Source organism: Scylla paramamosain, chromosome 8 (assembly GCF_035594125.1).
Source record: "Scylla paramamosain isolate STU-SP2022 chromosome 8, ASM3559412v1, whole genome shotgun sequence".
NCBI classification, from domain to species: domain Eukaryota; kingdom Metazoa; phylum Arthropoda; class Malacostraca; order Decapoda; family Portunidae; genus Scylla; species Scylla paramamosain.
The window spans coordinates 15,289,540-15,311,772 of NC_087158.1; the positions used below are offsets into that span (position 1 = coordinate 15,289,540).

At 38.2% G+C, this 22,233-nt stretch overlaps 2 protein-coding genes across 5 annotated transcripts in view; one reads left to right on the plus strand and one right to left on the minus strand.

The window, feature by feature from the left end:
- LOC135102841 (uncharacterized) overlaps window positions 1-5,790 on the minus strand; it is a 9,105-nt gene extending 3,315 nt beyond the window's left edge. The window contains exon 1 of one of the 3 annotated variants that reach the window (XM_064008408.1): window positions 5,767-5,790. The gene's annotated coding sequence lies outside the window, so the exon portion shown is untranslated. Of the gene's footprint in view, window positions 1-5,123; window positions 5,350-5,370; window positions 5,524-5,766 lie in introns of those variants that run through there. The other 2 variants (XM_064008409.1, XM_064008407.1) reach the window with 2 other exon arrangements.
- A 1,766-nt stretch (window positions 5,791-7,556) lies between these two features.
- LOC135102838 (uncharacterized) lies at window positions 7,557-21,422 on the plus strand. Of its 2 annotated transcripts, none has more exons than XR_010269797.1 (5): window positions 7,557-7,710; window positions 12,779-14,408; window positions 15,446-16,334; window positions 17,173-17,255; window positions 17,466-17,493. XR_010269797.1 is itself a non-coding variant. In XM_064008402.1 (5 exons), the coding sequence occupies exons 2-5, from the start codon at window positions 12,790-12,792 to the stop codon at window positions 17,823-17,825; spliced, it is 3,048 nt and encodes a 1,015-aa protein (XP_063864472.1). In that variant the 5' UTR covers window positions 7,557-7,710; window positions 12,779-12,789; the 3' UTR covers window positions 17,826-21,422. The 2 variants fall into 2 exon arrangements, 1 of the variants encoding a protein (XP_063864472.1); XM_064008402.1 differs by having other exon boundaries at window positions 17,076-17,255; window positions 17,466-21,422.
- Window positions 21,423-22,233: the final 811 nt, after the last annotated feature.

Below are 22,233 nucleotides of genomic sequence, written 5' to 3' on the forward strand. Positions count from 1 at the left end.
CCTCTCATGGCCGTGCTGCACAAGACTTTCTTCTTTCTCTCATCCCTATTCTGTCTACTTCTCTAATGAAAGAGTTAACCAGTATTCTCAATCATTTATTCCTTTCTCTGGTCGACTCTAGAACTCCCTCTCCGCTTCTGTATTTCCACCTTCCTATGACTTGAACTCTTTCAAGAGGGAGGTTTCAAGACACTTATCCTGTATGTTTGACTAAAGCTCTCGACTCTGTATGGGGACAGGCACCTCAGTGGGCTTTTTTTTTTTTTTTTTTTTGGCCTCCTACATAAAAAAAAATAAATAAATAAATAAAAAAAAATATACAATTACTATAATTACTACTACAACTAAGTCACGTTGCTAATATTATGTGATCAACGTTAACTCCGGAAATGTCTGTTATGTTGGTACATGGTCCTGAAAGTATTTGTATTTGTAAAAATACATGATCGTGAAAGTGTTTGTGGCGGTGGTGAATGGCATAGAAGTGTTTATGGCGGTGATGCATGGTCCTGAAAGTATTGTGACGGTGATAATTATCGTGGAAGTGTTTGTGGAGGTGATTTTTTTTTTTTTTTTTATGTAGAAGGGACACTGGCCAAGGAAAACAAAAAAAAAAGCCCACTGAGATGCCAGTCCCATAAAAGTGTCCAAAGCGGTAGTCAAAAATTGAAGGATAAGTGTCTTGAAACCTCCCTCTTGAAGGAATTCAAGTCATAGGAAGGTCAAAATACAGAAGCTGGCAGGGAGTTCCAGAGTTTACCAGAAAAAAAGAGAAAAAGGGATGAATGACTGAGAATACTGGTTAACTCTTGCATTAGAGAGGTGGACAGAATAGGGGTGAGAAAAGAAGAGTCTTGTGCCGCGAGGCCGTGGGAGGAGGGGAGGCATGCAGTTAGCAAGATTAGAAGAGCAGTTAGCATGAAAACAGCGGTAGAAGGCAGCTAGAGATGCAACATTGGGGCGATGAGAGAGAGGCAGAAGACAGTCAGTTAGAGGAGAGGAGTTGATGAAACAAAAAGCTTTTGATTCCACCCTGCCTAGAAGAGCGGTGTGAGTGGAACCATCCCCCCTCCCCATATATGTGAAGCACACTCCATACATGGACGGATAAGGCCCTTGTACAGAGTTAGCAGGTGGGGGGGAGGGAGGGGGGAGAAAAACTGGCGACGTCTCAGAACGCCTAACTTCATAGAAGCTCTTTTAGCTAGAGATGAAATGTAAAGTTTCCAGTTCAGATTATAAGTAAAAGACAGATCGAGGAAGTTCAGTGTAGAAGAGGGGGACAGTTGAGTGTCACTGAAGAGGGGATAGTTGTCTGGAAGGTTGTGTCAAGTTGATAGATGGATGAATTGAGTTTTTGAGAAATTGAACAATACCATGTTTGCTCTGTCTCAATAAGAAATTTCAGAAAGATCAGAAGTCAGGCGTTCTGTGGCTTCCCTGGGTGAAATGTTTACTTCCTGAAGGGTTGGGTGTCTATGAAAAGACGTGGAAAAGTGCAGGGTGGTATCATCAGCGTATGAATGGATAGGACAAGAAATTTGGTTTAGGTCATTCATGAATAATAAGAAGAGAGTTGGTGACAGGACAGAACCTTGAGGAACACCACTGTTAATATATTTAGAAGAAAAGTGACCGTCTACCACAGCAGCAATAGGATGGTCAGAAAGAAAACTTGAGATGAAGTTACAGAGAGAAGGATAGAAGCCATAGGAGGGTAGGTTGGAAATCAAAGCTATGTGCCAGACTCTATCAAAAGCTTTTGATATTTCCAAGGCAACAGCAAAAGTTTCACCAAAATCTCTAAAAGAGGATGACCAAGACTCAGTAAGGAAAGTCAGTTTACCAGTAGAGCAGTGTTGATGCAACCCATACTGATCAGATAAAAGGTTGTGAAGTGATAAATGTTTAAGAATCTTCCTGTTGAGGATAGATTCAAAACTTTAGATAGGCAGGAAATTAAATCAATAGGACAATAGTTTGAGGGATTAGAACGGTCACCCTTTTTAGGAACAGGCTGAATGTAGGCAAACTTCCAGCAAGAAGGAAAAGTAGATGTTGACAGACAGAGCTGAAAGTTTGACTAGGCAAGGTGCAAACACGGAGGCACAATTTCGGAGAACAATAGGAAGGACCCCATCAGATTCATAAGCCTTCCAAAGGTTTAGGCCAGCGAGGGCATGGAATACATCAATTTTAAAAGGTAGAATGAAATATTCAGAGGGTGGAGGAGAGGGAGGAACAAGCCCAGAATTGTCCAATGTAAAGTTTTTAGCAAAGGTTTGAGTGAAGAGTTCAGCTTTAGAAATAGATGTGATAGCAGTGGTGCCAGCTGGTTGAAATATAGGAGAGAAAAAAGAAAAAGCAAAGTTATTAGATATTTTTGGCAAGATGCCAGAAGTCATGAGGGGAGTTAGATCTTGAAAGATTTTGACACTTTCTGTTAATGAAGGAGTTTTTGGCTAGTTGGAGAACAGACTTGGCATGGTTCTGGGCAGAAATATATAGTGCATGAGATTCTGGTGATGGAAGGCTTAAGTACCTTTAGTGGGCCACCTCTCTATCATGTATAGCACGAGAACAAGCTATGTTAAAACAAGGTTTGGAAGGTTTAGGTCAAGAAAAAGAGTGAGCAATGTATGCACTCGGCACACAAAGACGGGTCTCTGATATGGAAGCAGTAGTCATTCCAAAGAAAATCAGCAAAATACCTCCTCAGTTCCCCCCAACTAGCAGAGGCAAAACGCCATAGGTACCTTCGCTTAGGGGGATCCTGAGGAGGGATTGGAGCGGTAGGACAAGATACAGATAAGAGATTGTGATCGGAGAAGCCCAACGCAGGAGAGAGGGTGACAGCATAAGCAGAAGGATTAGAGGTTAGTAAAAGGCCAAGAATGTTGGGCGTATCTCCAAGACGGTTAGGAATACGAGTAGGGTGTTGCACCAATTGCTCTAGGTCGTGGAGGATAGCAAAGTTGAAGGTTAGTTCACCAGGATGGTCAGTGAAGGGAGAGGGAAGTCAAAACTGGTGGTGAACATTGAAGTCTCCAAGAATGGAGATCTCTGCAAAAGGGAAGAGAGTCAGAATGTGATCCACTTTGGAAGTTAAGAAGTCAAAGAGTTTCTTTTAGTCAGAGGAGTTAGGTGAGAGATATACAGCACAGATAAATTTAGTTTGAGTGACTCAGTAGTCGTAGCCAGATGGTGGAAAACTCAGAAGATTCAAGAGCGTGGGCACGAGAGCAGGTTAAGTCGTTGTGCACATAAACACAACATCCACCTTTGGATCGAAAATAAGGATAGAGAAAGCAGGAGGGAACAGAAAAGGGAATACTGTCAGTTGCCTCAGACACCTGAGTTTCAGTGAGGAAAAAAAGATGAGGTTAAGAAGAGTGTTCTACAGATTGAAAATTAGATCTTAGACCTCGAATGTTGTAGAAGTCAATGAAGAAAAAATTGAGGGAGGTGTCAAGACACTTAGGGTCATTGTCAGAAAGGCAGTCCGGCCTGGGGACATTTGTGGTCCCCTCCCCAGATGGGAACTCCGAGGCTGGTGTACGGATCGCCATGATAATTTTGAAATTTTGGTTGAAGGGTGTGTGTGTTATTAAGTACTTGTAGTTTTATGTGGAGGAAGAGAGTTGTCTTTAGAGGGCAGACTGTGACTGCCCCCTTGTGTTGTTAGACACAAAGAAGAACGTTCAGTGAGGTCACAGCTGGGTTTAATGATAAGTTCGCAGCATCTCCTGATCCAGTGCTTTAGACCTCACTGGGAGTAATTACCGTTTCGGCAGGTGCCTACTCCTCCTCCTGATGTGTGGCATGGAAGTGCTTGTGGCGGTGTTATAAAGCCCCTGAAATGTTTGTTGAGATAGACCTTTCACGCACAACATGCCCCATCAAGCAATCAATTTTTTTTTTTTTTAACAAATGCTTGCTGATCAGTAATACACAACACTGCAATGTAAACACGTTGCTTAGTGTTCGTAGGATAAGGATAGGTCAACAAATAACGAGTTCTATCTCAATATACTTAATTTTAAAGATAGGAAAAAAATTATGGTGCTACTTTAGTTTGTTATCTACGTGTCATGAATCTACTTTGGTATGCGATCTATACTTTATATTGTGATCTACAAGAAAAGTTACACTTACCAAGAACAAGGAGTTTTTTTTTTTTTTTTTTTTTTTTTGAGAGAGAGAGAGAGAGAGAGAGAGAGAGAGAGAGAGAGAGAGAGAGAGAGAGAGAGAGAGAGAGAGAGAGAGAGAGAATGGTTTGAGTCTGAAGCATGAATGGAATGTCTGTTCGAGTGACGAAGTCAGAGAAGAGACCAGGAGACACTTCAACCAATTATTCAGAGAGAGGTCGCTGAAGGCTCAATAATCCATTCCGACGAATGGCCAACTTTAATTTAAATCAACTCAAATTTCGTAATTTTTCCGTAAAGCATCAGCAATATTACATCGATCCTGACACTGGAGCACACACAAGAAACCGAAAGATTCTGACTTATGCCAAGGTTCGTATAATGTAGAGAGAGAGAGAGAGAGAGAGAGAGAGAGAGAGAGAGAGAGAGAGAGAGAGAGAGAGAGAGAGAGAGAGAGAGAGAGAGTCAATTAAAGAACAATTCAATCGCATCTTGACTACTTCTGTTAGCGGATGAAAAGAAAAGAAGCACCTGACCTCTATTGAGAATTTTTAATCGATGTACGTGCTGTTCATCGCTAGACTATAAATAAGATTTAAAAAAAATATATATTCTTAGTACATTTTGTTATATATCTCAAAATAAAAATTTGTACGGTATAGATATTTTTCATTGTAGATGACAAGCCAAAGTAGCTTCCGAAAGTATGGCACATGACTGGAATAACTTCCACATGGTCAATAGGGAGCTTCAAAAGCATAGAAGTTGTGGATAGGGTTGATAAGTGGACATTGGGAAGTGGTAAGGTTTTCACAAGTTATAGCATCACTTCTCGCAACATCCCTTGCGTCTTTAAGGAATTTCATCTTCAAAATTCGTAGAAACATAAGAGAATGTGAAAGAACACATTTCTCTTGGTTATCAAGAACATGCAAGTGAAATGACATTCAAAAGTGGCTCCAGCCTCTTCCTTACCTGCTACATCCAGCTCTTCTCTTACAGCGAACTACTGTATCCTGAGATAATTGCTACTGACGTGATCTCTCGGTCTAACACTTCACTACTCTTTCAACACTGCAGTCGAAGGCACTAAGCAGGAACTGAAAAGACGTTTGATACGTTTCTGGCCACAGTACACAAGCACCGATGAAACAGGAATCTTACACGTCCACATTCAGAGCAAGTACAGACAGGATGGAAACTGCTGCTGCAGCCTACTTGCCTTATCACGGTGGTGTAATATTTCTCCACGGTTATCTTACGGCTGTTCAACAACCATTAAAGGAAAATGAAATTGTTGATAGAAATGTGCCCCGTCTTCTAAAATAACGAAAATAGCTCATTGTTTATAGTATAAACTAGTTTACTCCAAAATACACTAACTGGAAACCTTAAGGCAACACCGCAGACCTATGATACCATATACATGATTTCTTTATTTCAAATACGTTCGTCTTTGGATTCGTCTTAAGCAGTTATTTCGGTTAATGTAAAATATGATAAGAACCCATCATTATACCACTTCGTAGAGAATACAAGAATGTCACTTGTTGGAAAGAAATATTCAACAGACTATATTTCATCCATGGAAGATAAATGAACGTAAATGATCGCTCACCGTCACCGACGGAGCTCTGAGTCGACCACACGGTGCCTCTACACTTTTACCACATTGGGAGGATTTCCTTAGTTACCATGGAAGTCAATAGTAGCATATTGACGTCATTAGCTGTTATTTTTCATCTTTCACTATTTTGCTCGAAAGTTTCATGTGATAAGTTTTATACATTTATTTTATTAATTGTCACAAAATTTTTGCCACACCCTTTTTTTGTCAGATGGTCCTTCCTCACACACCCATATCCTTCAAACATTCCTTCAGCTGAGGTATGGATAACATAGGTATCTTATATTAGAGACGACGAACAGAAGTAACGGATAACAGATACAGTAATAATGAAAAAAAAAGAACAAGACTATACAAACTAATAAAATGGGAGGTAGAGTAATATTGGTTAATATTGTACTAAAAAGTCCTTCACAATAAAAGAAGAAAATATTTTCGAGTTCATGTATCCTCGAAAAATTCTAGTCAACTAAATCTTTTAATTTTTCATTCTGACACACTTTTTATTACGCTTGTAGACCGGTGAATTCCAGACAGGGGAAGGCTTTCAGGCCCTAACTGGGTTGTTTCATCTACTGCTCATTTTCTGTTCAACTTTTAGCTGCTATGAGTTTGACTTGCCAATAACTTCTAAATTTTTCCTCTGATGTCACTTCTCTCTAATAAGTATTCTTTTCCCAGCGGACTGAATAATTTTCATGTTGAGAGAGAGAGAGAGAGAGAGAGAGAGAGAGAGAGAGAGAGAGAGAGAGAGAGAGAGAGAGAGAGTTATAGTCACTAGGTGAGATTGGTAACAGTGTTTGCTTCGTGTCACATTGTTGCTGACACACCACCTTCGCCCACTCGCTGATAAAAAAAAAAAAAAATCAACTATCTGAAGAGAGAGAGAGAGAGAGAGAGAGAGAGAGAGAGAGAGAGAGAGAGAGAGAGAGATGTTTTATATTACTGATTAGCGAATGTCACGCAGTGCCATTCAAGTGAAGAGGATAAATCTCACTAAACATCCGCTGGTATGCATGTTATCAAAACAATATAATCGCCAGTGTCATACCAAAACCCGTTATCAGGACTAATCATGAGCAGTACACAAAATTCACGTATCCAAGCATGCCGTGACAGGTAGAACCAGCAAACAAAAATGAAGAATAATTAAATATAATTGAAACTCGTCGTTTTAACTAATAAAATTGCCAAGACACTCATATAATGTTCAGTGCATACACCAAATACAGATCTGCAGACATACATTGACAAACTGTGAAACGAGGTGGAAGCAATGATAACTAAATATGAAAGAATAAATAAGTAGATTCATATAAACGGATGCTTGAAAATTACCATCTAAACTTAGAAAGCTTGTCAGATTACTCGTATACTTAACTGTCAACAAAATACACATGCATAAACATACTATGACAAACAATGAAATGGGGTGCAAGCAACAATAATTAAACGAGAACGAAGAATAATGAATTATACTTGAAAACTATTTGAACTTTTTGCGCTGAGGAAGGAGCGAACGAAAGATAGAGGAAGAGGTGCCAAATGCCGCGTATGATTTTAGCCAAATTTCCCAGTGCCATAACTAGTAAATACAACCCTTTCATAACAAGCATGGGAAAGACACGGGGTCACTGTACGTTGAATTAAAAACACTCGGGTATAAAATAGTAATAATAATCAACCTGAAGTATGAAATGCTGACTGAAGAATCAAAAGGACGAGTTTCAGACGTGTTTACCGCGGAGCAGAGACAAGACGAGAGGCAGGCAGAGGTATCAGTATCACGTCATAACATCGGATTACAGTACTGGTAGCAGACGTGTGTCCTGGCTGTTCTTATAGCCGTAGTGTAAAACCTTGTCTTGCATTGTGCTAGTGCAGAGGTTGCGTGTGCTAACTTTCATCCGACGTATTCTTCTTGGCCTTACATAAGTAAGTACATGTTATTGTACGAATATAAGTTTCTTGGCGGTTATGAATTGTAATTTCTGGGTACAAAGTCCGTATCTTGAGTCTGCTGACCTCACATTACTATTTTGGTAAGCATCATCCTTCAGGTTAATTAAATACCTACCATTGCATATGTAACTCGATCCTCTGAGCAATTTGATGGATGAAGTGGGCGGTGAAATAAGTAATCGCTTTAATTTTAGATGTTTAGGGGCTTGAAATTCCCGGTTTGGATATTTGTTACGTGGGCTTTTATTTCATTGTAATAAATTATTGACTGATCGTGAGAAGATTGTCAGATAGTAGATAGGGAAAATTATGTACTGAAGTTCAAAGCAGTGCCGCGGGTGACGGTGTCAGAAACAAAATGTGGCAGGGATGCAAGAAATAGATAATTTTTGCTGGAAAAAAAAATACACACACACACACACACACACACACACACATATATATATATATATATATATATATATATATATATATATATATATATATATATATATATATATATATATATATATATATATATATATATATATATATATATATATATATATATATATATATATATATATATATATATATATATATATATATATATATATATATATAATTTTTTTTCTTGAAATTAAGAGGATGCTATTTAGCGAAAATTTACTTGTCTGTGTGCTACAGAAGTTGTATAGAAAAATAAGGCATGATATCTCCTTAACAGTTAGTGCATGTCTTATTCATTTCTATATTTCTATGATATTTTTATGCCTTGTTATCGAAGATGTGTCCTTTGAAGGACTTGTGACAGTTAGAGCATATTATTAGTCTTCCTTTGGTCTTTGTGAGATCAAAATAATATTACAGGTTATGATTGAGCTTATGGATTTCATTTGAAGTACCTTACACAATGACTAGCTGTACGAGTAATAGTACAGCTACCCATGAATACCGAGTGTCCAACTGTTACGTTACTGGTAAAGTAATCACTCCCAAGTTTAGTGTTTTATTGGCGTTAGCTATAGAATGTACTATTTATTCTGAATATTATTTCCAAGAGCAAATCCATATTAAAATACTATTCATGGTTAACTTTATTTAGTCAATAATAAAAATGTATTATATTTACGTAATCTTCATGTCATGCATCAGAATTTAACCGTTCTCCGTTCTCTTACTACTGGTAAAATGTCAGCCTCTTTACTGCGTATTTCTGTTGATCGGTATAAGAGTTTGGATCACAAAATAGGAATGAGCAACGGAACGAGTATCATGTAGTGTTCTCTATGCCAAGGACACGGAGACGAACACAGACCACAGTCTTGTGTTTATTGTTGGTGTACAGCAACACCCGGGCAAGCGTCCGTGCGTATGCTATACGAGAGTCGAGGCGAGACTGACTGCTGCCTCGTGGGCAGCGTGGGTTCCCCAGCTCCCAGGTGCTTGACCTGACCAGACTTTAAGTCTGCCCGGTCCCATACCAGGGAAGCTTACCATTTTGGGAACCCACGAGGATTAGCGTGGAGTGACTAGGCGGCAGCGTTGCCAGATTGTTTTGGCCATATTATCGTACTACACAGGTTGAAATTATTGTACTTCTGGTAAAATTATCGTATATATGTAATTATTCCAAATATTATGCAAAACTGCCACTTTCCAAATACAGCAGAATTTAGGTTTTATATATATATATATATATATATATATATATATATATATATATATATATATATATATATATATATATATATATAGAGAGAGAGAGAGAGAGAGAGAGAGAGAGAGAGAGAGAGAGAGAGAGAGAGAGAGAGAGAGAGAGAGAGAGAGAGAGAGAGAGAGAGAGAGAGAGAGAGTGCGTCTGTGTGTGTGTGTGTGTTTGTGATGAAAAAAATAATAAGGCATATGGCCTTATAAGCATCCTTCTTTGCAGGCCCCACCCACGGAAACTGTTTTTCCCACTCGGGCCTATATTTCTGTTCGTCTCGCTTTTTTCGGCACTGCACCACATGCCTCCTCTCTCTCCTTTCCTTTCTCTTTAGACATTTTTAATGAAAACTGAAAATCCTGTACTGCGTCGCGACGCGCGAGACTGACGACTGACTGACGACTACGAGACTATGGGACAGGGGACTCGGGGAGCGGACGGACTGGTCGCAGACAAGAACGAGACCTGTTGTTCACCCGTATGGTGAGACTTGTCTCGTAAGGAAAGCAATACATCAGGCACTTTCAGGTTTTTATTTTGTTATTCAAATTTATATAAGAAATTTTGCATTACCTGATATTGATAACATTAATTTTCACTCAAATTATTGTATATTTCATAAAAATATCGTACGAATTCCCAAATTATCGCATTATCGTATGAGTCCCCATTGTACATCGTACACGGGCAAAAATTATTGTACTTGTACAATAATTATCGTACGTCTGGCAACGCTGCAGTAGGCGGCTGGCCAATCACTACAATCATACACGAACTCGTGGAACGTGTATCTTACACGAACTCGTTGCTGGAACAGTGATACGTATGGAACTGGTAACAAACGTGGAAGGTAGATGAACTCCCTGCCTGCTTCTGTATTTCCTCCTTCCTGTGACGAACTCTCTCAAGAGGGAGGTTTCAAAACACTTATCCTTTAATATTTGACGACCGCTTTTAACTCTGGGACCTGCACCTCTCTCTCTCTCTCTCTCTCTCTCTCTCTCTCTCTCTCTCTCTCCTTGACCGGTGCCCCTCCTACATAAAAAAAAAAAAATATGCAGTCTCACCCCCCACCCTCCGTTTCTCTCTCTCTCTCTCTCTCTCTCTCTCTCTCTCTCTCTCTCTCTCTCTCTCTCTCTCTCTCTCTCTCATAAAGACTCGTGGATCATAAATCCTCGATTAGTTTCTTTCCCCGAGCCGAATTTCACTGTACCCTTTTTCACCTCAGTTTCGAGCACACTACTGCCGACACTATTGACTGTCGTCGCTACCGTCACCCAAAAGACCACCTCAGGGCTGTACTCGTGAAGAAAGGTTGCAAGGAGGCAGAGGACAGGTGCCAGCTTACACGTAGGGAACACGTTGTTGAAAAGGCGTTCGTGCTGGCATCAGAGGGCTTGCTAGGCTACCCTTCCACTGGCTCAAACAGCGGGGTTAAAAGATCAAAGCATACACAAGGGTGCTTTACCAGGCTGCCTTGCCATTGTAACTTGTTACACACCGAGGGAAGGACACTGCAAACGGAAGTGCCTTACTGGCTATCCTCTTTTAACTTTACTTACCGGGGGAAGGCCAAAATAATACAGGGATCTTTTTTTTTTTTTTCTCTCTCTTTTATTAGGAAACGAGTATTACAGCCACAAAATTACTACACAGGAGCAGAGTGTACGCCATGCATTTCACTTCTCAGTCTGCCACACAACACATGTACACTGCCTGACCAGTCAGCAAAATCCCTTGCTCACAGACGGCGACAGCTCAAAGGCAAAGGGAGAAAGGGAGAAAGAGACAACTACTTGTCTGTAGTTGGCAAAATGTGTGACGTAGCCAGCAGGGCATACAGCTGACTCATCACTCATACCATTAACCCCCTCGGGAATACACTTTTGAAAATATTTTCCTCTCATATTTTGCCCTGGTTTATATTTATTTATTTATTTATTTTATTTTATTTATTTATTTTTTTTTTTTTTTTTGCTTTATTTATTTGAATAGGCGTGTTACAGTATTATGTTCTGCCACCCCTACACACTCCCGCGATTTTATTTCTTTGTTATATTCCTAATTTTCATGTTTTATTTGTTTATTTATTTATTTATTTACATATTCTTGGCATACATCATTCCCTCAGTATGCGTTATATGCTTGTCTACCTGAGATTTTACACCATTGCTAGGGTTGTCATTCACGTATATGTGAAGGAAATTTACCAGAACCTAAGTTTTTTTTGTCCATTAATATATATATATATATATATATATATATATATATATATATATATATATATATATATATATATATATATATATATATATATATATATATATATATATATATATATTACCTTAATGGATTTTTTCTCCATTAATATCAAGCTGTCTACCTGCGGATGGAAATCGATTATTATTATTATTATTATTATTATTATTATTATTATTATTATTATTATTATTATTATTAATTGGCATTATTATTATTATTTGTTATTTGTTATTATTATTACTATTATTATTATTATTATTATTTTATTCACATGACAAGACATTTTATATTAATATACATACATTAGCACGTTTGTATGAATAATAATAATAATAATAATAATAATAATAATAATAATAATAATAATAATAAAATCATTATCATCACTACCATCACCATCATTATTATTATTCACATGACAAGACATACATTAATATACATACATTAGTATGTATATTAATACATACTAATAAGCACATTTCTATGAATAATAATAAAAAATATTACAGATTTCAGTGTGTGTGTGCGTGTGCGTGCGAGAGAGAGAGAGAGAGAGAGAGAGAGAGAGAGAGAGAGAGAGAGAGAGAGAGAGAGAGAGAGAGAGAGAGAGAGAGAGAGAGAGAGAGAGAGAGAGAGAGAGAGAGAGAGAGAATGTGCCTAAAAGAGCAACACAGAGTACCACTGACTAATTCCAGACTTACTAAAAAAAAACATGCACCTGCAGAATTAACCTTGTGACCGCTTTGAGTGAATTGAAATGTGTTGCAGGTTTACAGTATCATTTAAAAAGACATGCAAGAAAGGGAGTAAATAATGAACAGTTCAAATCTTCCAGTGTTTGCTGCCTTATTTTGGCTCTGTAAAATCTCCAAAGTTACTCAAATGAGATGGTAACTGTGTCATTACCAGTGAAGGGTTAAGCAAAACTAACATATAACTTCAAAATAAGATAGAGAAGGTAATAAGATAGTATGTGGCCATTAAGATAAATTATAACATGATAATAGATGGCCATTAGAGGAAGTAACAGAAAAGCACATGTGGTTTAAAGATGCTATAAAACGATAATCAATGAGTTACACTTTTCCACAGAGGAGAGTGAGATGAGATCTGGCTGTGACAGAGCTGTTGGTGCTGTAGGGTGCAGCCCAGTGATATCAGAAGCAGCAGCAGCAGCAGCACTAGCAAGGGCAAATGAAGCAGAAGAGAAGAAGAGAGAAGCAAGAGCTAAAGATGAGAGAAGAAGAAAGGCAGCTAAGAGAGCAGAGGAAGAGGAGATAGAGACCATGAAAAAAGCAGCAGCTGCAGCAAGTGAGACTTTGGAAAGAAAACAAGCAGTCAAATCAGAGCAAGCAAAAACAGCAGCAAGATTAGCAGCAAAAGAAAGAGCAGCAGCATTTAGAGAAAATTATTTAAATACATCATCAGTTCCTTCCTATAATGTTGTAGAAGGGAGGGAAGTAGTTAATGCAACAGGAAGCAAAAATATAGAAAAGAGAAGTGTGGCAGATAGTTTCTTTGGCAGACAAACTGAAACTGAAATGGAAAATGAAATGGCAAGACAACGGGAAGCAAGAGCTAGAGCTCAGAAAGCAAGAGAAGCAGCAAGGAAGGCAGAAGACGAAAAGCTAGAGACAAAAAAGAGAGCAGCAGCTGAAGCAGGTGAAGCATTGGAGAGATCTGATGAAATCAAATCAGCTGAAGCAAGAAAAGCAGCAAGATTAGCGGCAGAAATGCGAGCTGCAAGAACATCTCAGACATCACAAAATTGCAGCATAAATCTTTCATCAGGTCCATCTCAGCCTAAAATCACAAAGAGGGAGGCAGTCAGTGCCACAGGTGAACAAGACAGTAACAGTCATGGGGTGAATAAGGTAAATGAAACACATGAAAACTTTAAGCCAAATTCCATAAGCATTTCTGATGAGAAGGAGACTGTTGATGTAATAGATATTAAACATACACTGATGAAAGACATTGAGAGGGAGATTGTTGATGTTAAACATACACTGATGGAAAGCAGTGAGAGAAAGGTTAGCCATGACAAACAAAACAGAACCACAATGCATGGCAGTAATAAAGAAGAAAACCTGGCACATCCTGCAGAGCAAGAAAGCAGACAAAGAGTGACAAAAGACCACATGGAAGATCATGTTCATCACAGAGGTGTAAGACCCAAGGAGAAAACTTTGGAGTACCACAGTCAGTCTGCACAGAGTAATGCCCAGCAAAATACTCCAGTCACCACTGAAATTAAGCAGAGTTCCAAGTATAGCTCAGAGAAGGAAATTGTATCAGTGACTAGAGATGAGCAAAACCCAAGTAACCAGTCATTTTCAGTGAGAAGTGAAGCTCAGATGAGTCACTATATGGAAGTAAACACTTCCCCAAGAATGGACAAAACACAGGTGAAAGAAAGTAAGCAGGAGCATAGCCAAGGGTTTCAAAGTGGGCATTATGCTGGTGATGGCAGGGTGACAAGTGGTATAGATAGCAACAGACACCGGGGTAAATTTGGTCACCAAACTCTAGACCACCATGCACTTTCAGCAAAGGGGAATAGAAGCTTTGAATCCTCCCACCTTCAGCAACACTCCTCTCACCATCACCACCACTGCCAGAATAGTCACCCTAATGGCAAAAGGCAGCAACCTCCCCATAACAACCACCACAAAGTACAACAGCAGGAGCAACAGAGAGCTCCAGCACGTGCTTCCTCAAGGTTAGTTTCCAATCTCTACAGCATGATTCTGATTACAGAGTTGTGAATAGTTTCATTCTTGTGTGTAGTCATGTATGCCATGCAACTGTGCCCCATGTGATGAAGTAACAAAGCTTTTCGTCTCATCAACTTCTCTTCTCTGACTGACTGCCTTCAACCTCTCTCTCATTGTTGCAATGTTGCATCTCTAGCTATCTTCTACTGCTGTTTTCATGCTGACTGCTCTTCTGATCTTGCTAACTGCATGCCTCCCCTCCTCCCATGGCCTTGCTGCACAAGACCTTTCTCTCACCCCTACTCTGTCCACCTCTCTAATGCAACAGTTAACCAGTATTCTCAGTCATTCATCCCTTTCTCTGGTAAACTCTGGAACTCCCTGCCAGCTTCTGTACTTCCTATAACTTGAATTCCTTCAAGAGGGAGGTTTCAAGACACATCCTTCAACTTCTGACTGCCACTTTGGACCATTTTCTGGGAATGGCATCTCAGTTTTTTTTTTTTTTTTCCCCTTGGCCAATGTCCCTTCTACACACACAAAAAAAAAATAAATAAAAATAAAAATAATAAAAAAAAAAAAACTGCCCAAACTAACATAAGTTACTGTCCTGTATTCATTGGGAAAAATATGCAAATGTTTAGTGATTGATTACAAGAAATCATGTAATTTTTCCAGTGTATTCAATCGTATGTAAAAAAAAAAAAAAAAAAAAAAAAAAAAAAAAAAAAAAAAAAAAAAACTATGGCTGATGAAATGTGATTTAAGAAAAGTGGAAGTATATACTGCTTATCCAATTTTCAGATATCAATTGATTATCATGTATTTGAATATACTGATGAATGCAAGGGAATAATGTGTGTATTTAGCAATATAGTGGTAGGACAGTCTAAAGTGATTGGATATTTTGTTGGTTTTGGATGTACATAGCATGTATGTAGTGGGTGGACAGTCAGAGCTTACCAACATCCAATAGAGCCCTGAATACCCTATCATTACAATATTGCCACTAAAAGTAGCATATTCTCTTTATATATTTCAGAAGGCTAATATGTGGTTCCTGCCAAGAGAAATACAACTTCAAGGAAAAAATGCCTAGAGAGTTGTATTGCAGGCATTCAATTTGCACATCATGCATAAGGGAGAGAATCAACCCTGACTTCAGTGTTGCTTGCCCCCATTGTCCAGTGCAAACATGGAATATCAAGAAGGCTCACTGGTGTCCAGTCAATGAGTTTCTGATTCAAAAACTTGGAGAAATCCAGAAAGATGATTACATGGATGAAATTGATGAAAATATGGCATATTCATCTGCTCCCTGTGACAAGAGGCAGTCTCATTCTCAACCTGGGAATGGTAACACAGAGAGAAGTGGAAACAAACAGTCATTGAGCAAGCCTAAGAAAGGGGAGTATAATGCCCCAGCAAGATCCCCACATGGTAGTAAGTGTATTGCAATGGGTGTGCATCCTACCCACTATTGCTCAGCCTGCATTGTGTGGTTGTGTGCTAAGTGCGCTGAAGCTGAACACATGATAGGAAAGTGTTCCCTCAAACCCTTAAAAGATCAACTTACAGAAATGAAGCAGAATTATAACCTGAATGCCAAAAGAACACAAGAGTTACTCAAGAAATCTATTCAGAGTTTGGAAAATGATTGTAATGAAGAGAAGATTTTCCAGCTTTGGATGAGAGCAGCATTTGAGAATATGGAGAAGAAACAAGAAAACATTAAACAGTCACTGCAGGTAGGACGGAAACTGCTAAACACACTTTCTGATGTGATGCAGACAGAGCCAAGTACTGAAAATCTTATTGAAGCACTAACATCATTCCAAATCATGGAAGACATAGCAAGTGAAGTCCATCAGTGGTGGAGTGATGAGTGTAGTGCCATGGGTGTTGATATGGAAAGGACTGCTTGTCTTAAGGTGAGTGGTAAATGAAACCATGTATTGTATTATGATGTTATAACTATGGTCTTAGTGTATTTACTGGCATGCATTTTTACAGGATTGAGTCAAGTATGTACTAGATTCTAAGTTCACTATTTGTATATGTAGTTTTTGCACACACCACTTCCTCTAATAATGCATTCCTTTGATCTGTTGCTATATTTGAGAAACTATTTCTATTCATTCATATCTTTTGTTAAAGGTTCTTGATGTGAAATTCTAAAAATATACATAATCATTATGGTGACATTGTAAAGGAAAAGAAGTACAAGAGCTCTGTTTTCATTATTATTTTATTGTCTACAAGAATTATTTCAGGTTATGCTGAATAAGAAACTATTCATGGTAACTTTTACTGGAAAGATAAGATATCTTAGTTTTATAATTTTAAGTGAGTTTGTTGACATTTAACTGAATTATCTATCATAGTTACTCAGCTGACTTTTCTTTCTTGGTTGTATACTCTATTCAGTAATTGTGATTCACAACACACGAGCCATAAAGTTCTGGTTTCAGGGACAAAACTCGGTAAAAAAAATAAAAATAAATAGATATATGAAATAAAAATAAATAAATAAATAAAACTAATAATAATAATAATAATAATAATAATAATAATAATAATAATAATAATAATAATAAAATAGATAAAAATAGATAAGTAAAAGTAAATAAATAAAGTAAAATAACAACTAATAAAAGTAATGATTATTTCAGTGTCTAATGAAGAGGACCCTCAGTTCACTGCCAATAAGAAATGGGACATCAGACATGTATGCTGCAGACCAGATTCCTGACACTAAGCTGTTTTCAGAGCTGAGGGCTGAAGGGGGAAGGTTTCATCTTCATGCCCTCAGGAAGGATAGACCCACCAGGCCTGAAGCTCGGGCCTTGCCGGTACATATATTTATGCTCTCTCCAGATTGGCTCTTCATGCAATAATAGCAAGTTAACAGCTTTATAATATGAACTCAGCATATGATGTCTGTAGATTTTGTCGTGCCTGATATTTTTACTAAATGTAGTGTAAAAATACCACAACATATTTCATCTAATAGCTTCACTTACAGGCAGGAAGTATAAAATATAGAATCTTGATATGTACAGTTGCAGTGCTTCAAGTCCTGCCAGGATGCCACATCAAGACTGGTCTTTTTGGATCTGTCATGGGGAGGGCAGTGCCATGGCCGACTCTACATCCGCCTCACAGGAGACACCCTTCGGGGCCGCCAGTTTGTCAGTCTCTGCACTGGCGAAGAAGGTGGTTCATTCGAGGGACTCGCTTCCATAGGGTGTGGTGGAAGGGCCTGCCAGGGGAGCATGTCTGGACTGGAGATCATGAGAACAGTGATGGGAGTGGAGGCAGGATACATTCTTCATCCAACATGGAGGCACAGGTTCCAGCAGCGCGGGAGGTCCCTGTTTCTCCAGGTTTGGTGGCAGGCCGATATGAGAAGAAGATCCTAAGTACTATCTTCCGCATATACACCCAAGGGGATAAGGATACTAAAGATGAGGCTGGGTTTGGTCAGGTGGAATTTGGGTTAGATGTGGTGAAGCAAGCTGTTATGCTGAAGAACATTACTGAGGTGGTGATTAGTGACTGTGGCCTTGTTCTTGAAATGTAATGGTGATGACTGAGGCTTTGTGAGATGTAATTGTGATGGCTGGCTTTGCAAGATGTAGTGGTGATGACTGGCTTTCTGTGATGCATTAGTGATGAGTGACAGATGTAGTAGTGATGACTGGCTTTGTGAGTTATAGTGGTGATGAGTGGCTTTGTGAGTTATACAGTGGTGATGACTGGCTTTCTGAGATGAAGTGGTGATGAGTGACTTTGTGAGATGTAGATATTGGTGATTACTGTGGCTTTGTTCTGGAGATGTAATGGTGATGACTGGCATAGTGTAATATAGTGGTGGTGATAATAGCTTTGGTCTGGTGGTGTTGTAGGTAATAACTTACTCATTTCCCAGCCTTTTTTTTTTTTTTCCTCCAGACCTGCATAAATTTTGAAATGTCTAAAATTTCTGAGAGAGAGAGAGAGAGAGAGAGAGAGAGAGAGAGAGAGAGAGAGAGAGAGAGAGAGAGAGAGAGAGAGAGAGAGAGAGAGAGAGAGAGAGAGAGAGAGAGAGAGAGAGAGAGAGAGAGAGAGAGAGAGAGAGAGAATTATGTCAATTTCTAAAAAGAATTACATGATAGTTTAGGTTACCAGTTTTATGTAGCAGAGGTAACTGTCAACAGCAACAGGGATGGGCATACTGAAGTGGCAATTGAAAAGCATTTCAAAACTAAATCAAATGGTGCCTAAGCTCTGAACAGGGTGCACTTGTCCATATAGGGCCCCTTTGCTAGTAACTGGATGCTCCCTCTATATTCTTTTCTTTTTTGTTATTTAATTAATTCATCTGCATATTTCTTTTATCCCTCCCCATTCAACTTGATTTTAAATTATAATACTATACACGTGAATAATTAGCGAGGGATATTTTGAAGTGTCATTATTCTATCTATTCAGCATTACATACTATCTGATCACTTTAACAATTTTCTATGTGTTATTACTAAAGGTGATGCAGTCTGAGTGATCTTGAAAAATGTAGTACAGTACTTGTTTCCTGACTTTTTCTCTTATCAAGTTATAAACATTTTAATTTTTCATTTGAATATTGACCCAATTGTGCAAGCTGTGTAGTTGATCCCTGCAAAGTGAGGGAAGGAGCACTTTCTTCCATTTGGGGTCAAGGGACTAAGAGAATGGTGTCAATGAGTGTGTGTGTTAAAGTTGGCTATCTCTCTTCATGGGAGAGAGAGCCCTGACATGTATGTATGTATATAAATTTCATCAAAGTTTTGTACATTTGTGAAAGAGAAGATGCTTTTCTCCACATATAATTCACTCTCCATGTGAAGGCACTGATAACCTATGTAAAAATGTAATGATTATTCTGGAAAATAGAAAATTTATCTCTGTTAAATACATGTATGATGTTTTAAGACTACCTAAATCCCAGCCAAGGAATGGATAGCATCCTTTGTCCCAGTCCACCGCTCACATGCACTGTTCCTTACTTCTCAAACAAATTAACTCCTATAGGGAAGAGCACACACTGGGTTTGTAATTTGTCTTGGAGTCTTTTCAAGCCTGGTAGACTTGAATTTTATTTGGTATACTTAACATAAAACTGCAAGCTTCTTTCCTTTTAAATTTTTACCATAAGGTGTAAATTTACCTTCTCTTTCCTATACAAATTTGTTTAAACAAAAAAGAAAATGGAACCAGAAGCTTTCCAGGCTGACTCCCACTGTTACAGGTTTCAGGGGTCACTGTCAGTCATCTTGGCAACTGGGCTGAACTGAAAAGAAACTGCAACAGAGAGAGAGAGAGAGACCAACCAAATGTTTCTAACTGCACTGGCACTACCAACACTGATTTTCTAAGGCTTCAGTAAAATCTTTTTTAGATGAATGTTGTGTATATTAAACTGAGGAATTGTTTTGCAGGTAGATTACTTGACACACTGTTATATGGATATGGACTGCCTTATTACTTTTCACTGTGTGTAGACTTGGACCCTTGTGATGGTAATGGTAAGTGCAAGATTCTGAGGAAGATGGAAAGGAAAATGACATTGTTCTTCAGACAAAAATTTAACTATGTATATTTTTTTGCATTTTATGTATGTATAATGAACATATAAATCTATTAATTTTACTCATATTTTTTTTGTATGAATAAATTTTTACTTTGCTAATCTTGTGGGAATCTTCATGGGACTATCTTTGAAATAAGTAAGAATTTGAAAAATAAATAAATAAATAAATAAAATAAATAGCAGTTAGTGGAAAATGGTTTCAAAAGTGGTAACAGATTAGGCCATTAGGGTGCTGGTGATACTGGTAGATGGGCAAGGTTGGTCACTGAGGCCACTACTACTGTCTGGTAAAATGTGAAATTTGGAATTTGTGTCGATTCCATGACCATTATTACCGCAGAATGAGAAGCATTACAAAGGGCAAAACTGACCAGCGGGACAGCATCACTCTTACTGGGAGAGTTGGATGCAGTGGAACACTAGGTAGTCTGCTGTCTTGATATGTGTGGAGTGGCTGTGTTTTCTGAGATATGCTATAGCTAAACTGATGATTTTTCATTAGTTATACATTATGTATTATGTATTATTATTATTATGTATTAATTTACTTTTCTAGTTATCTTGTTTATCTATTGTATATTATTATTATTTTTTTGTTTATTTGTTTGGTTCTGGTATTATAAGGCAGTAGAGGGGTATTATAAGGCAATAGATGGGTTTGGGATGGCCTTGAGTTAGTATACTGCCTACGTAGGATACCATGATGACTAGAAACTGTCCTGCCTTGGAGATGGTAAATGGTCAGCATTGCAGTCTATGATGTGCTTTAGGTTAGTTTAGAAATCTTCATCATTACAATTTGAGAATACTGCTGTTGGTAGTTGCTCCTCTGCCATCTGGTAGTTTGTATATTTAGTTCCTTAACACTGCAGTGGATTCTCTTTAAGAAAAGCTGCAGATGACTATGGGTTTGGATCTAATGGAACCAAATTTGTGAGAAATTACTTTTATATTTGATGATGGTCTAAAGTCACTGGCCATAATGAATGAAGCTGTCACTCTTATTCAGCAGAACAAAGAATTACATCACAAAGGTTTTAACCTTCATAAGTTCTTGTCAAACAACAAAGGTGTATTAACTGCAACTTCTCATGAGAGAGCAGATGGAGTTAAAAGTTTGGACTTAGTGAAAATGAAGACACACTGCCTATGGAAAGAACTTCGGGAGTTGAGTGGTGCATAGAATCTGACATTGCAATTTAGAATATAGCTGAAAGACAAGCTTCTCAACTACAAAAGGCATTCTGTCAACAGTAAGTTCTATATATGATCCATTCAATCCACCTATTGTATCATCTTATATTTTACCATTGTGTATATATTGCGTGCCCTTTCCTTGCCACTGTATAATACATATTAAAAAGGTTGAAATACATATATTATGCCAAAATAAAGATCATAATTGTTATATTATAGTTTGGTTTGTCACAGAGATGCACACAGACTGATGGAGAGAGAGAGAGAGAGAGAGAGAGAGAGAGAGAGAGAGAGAGAGAGAGAGAGAGAGAGAGAGAGAGAGAGAGAGAGAGAGAGAGAGAGAGAGAGAGAGAGAGAGAGAGAGAGAGAGAGAGAGAGAGAGAGAGAGAGAGAAACTACTACTGCTATTACTACAATAACAACAACAACAACAACAACTACTACTACTACTACTACTACAACTACTAGTAGTAGTAGACTACTACTCCTAATAATAACTATCTCAATATGTCCTCCTCCTCCTCCTACTACTACTACTAGTGCCAACTACTACTACTACTACTGGGTAATAATGAAATAATAACTATTGCCTCTTCTCTTCCCACTACTACTACTACCACTATGACAGTAAAATGTTGCGTACAGTCTAATTTGCCTGCTAGTAATCTATTATTTGCACACAAGTGACACAGATGCTTCTTAATTGGATTCTAACAAGAGAGGCAGGTGTAAGTGTATGGTAATGTTTATCCGTGTTTAAATGTTGAGGTTATCCCCCAGCCAGTGTTTTTTTGGAGGGGTTTTGATTGAATATTGTCAACCAATGACAGCTTTACATTCAACCTTGTATAGATATTTTAATAAGAGAAATAAGAATAAAAAATATATGCCTGATTTTGATTCTAAGTTTATTCTTGGCGATTGCACCAATTGCAATCACTCATTGTTTGGTCAGAGTTTCAGAGTGAAGGTAAATTGCAGGGCTCCCACTTCTTAGGGAAGAATGGGAAATTTCATAAATT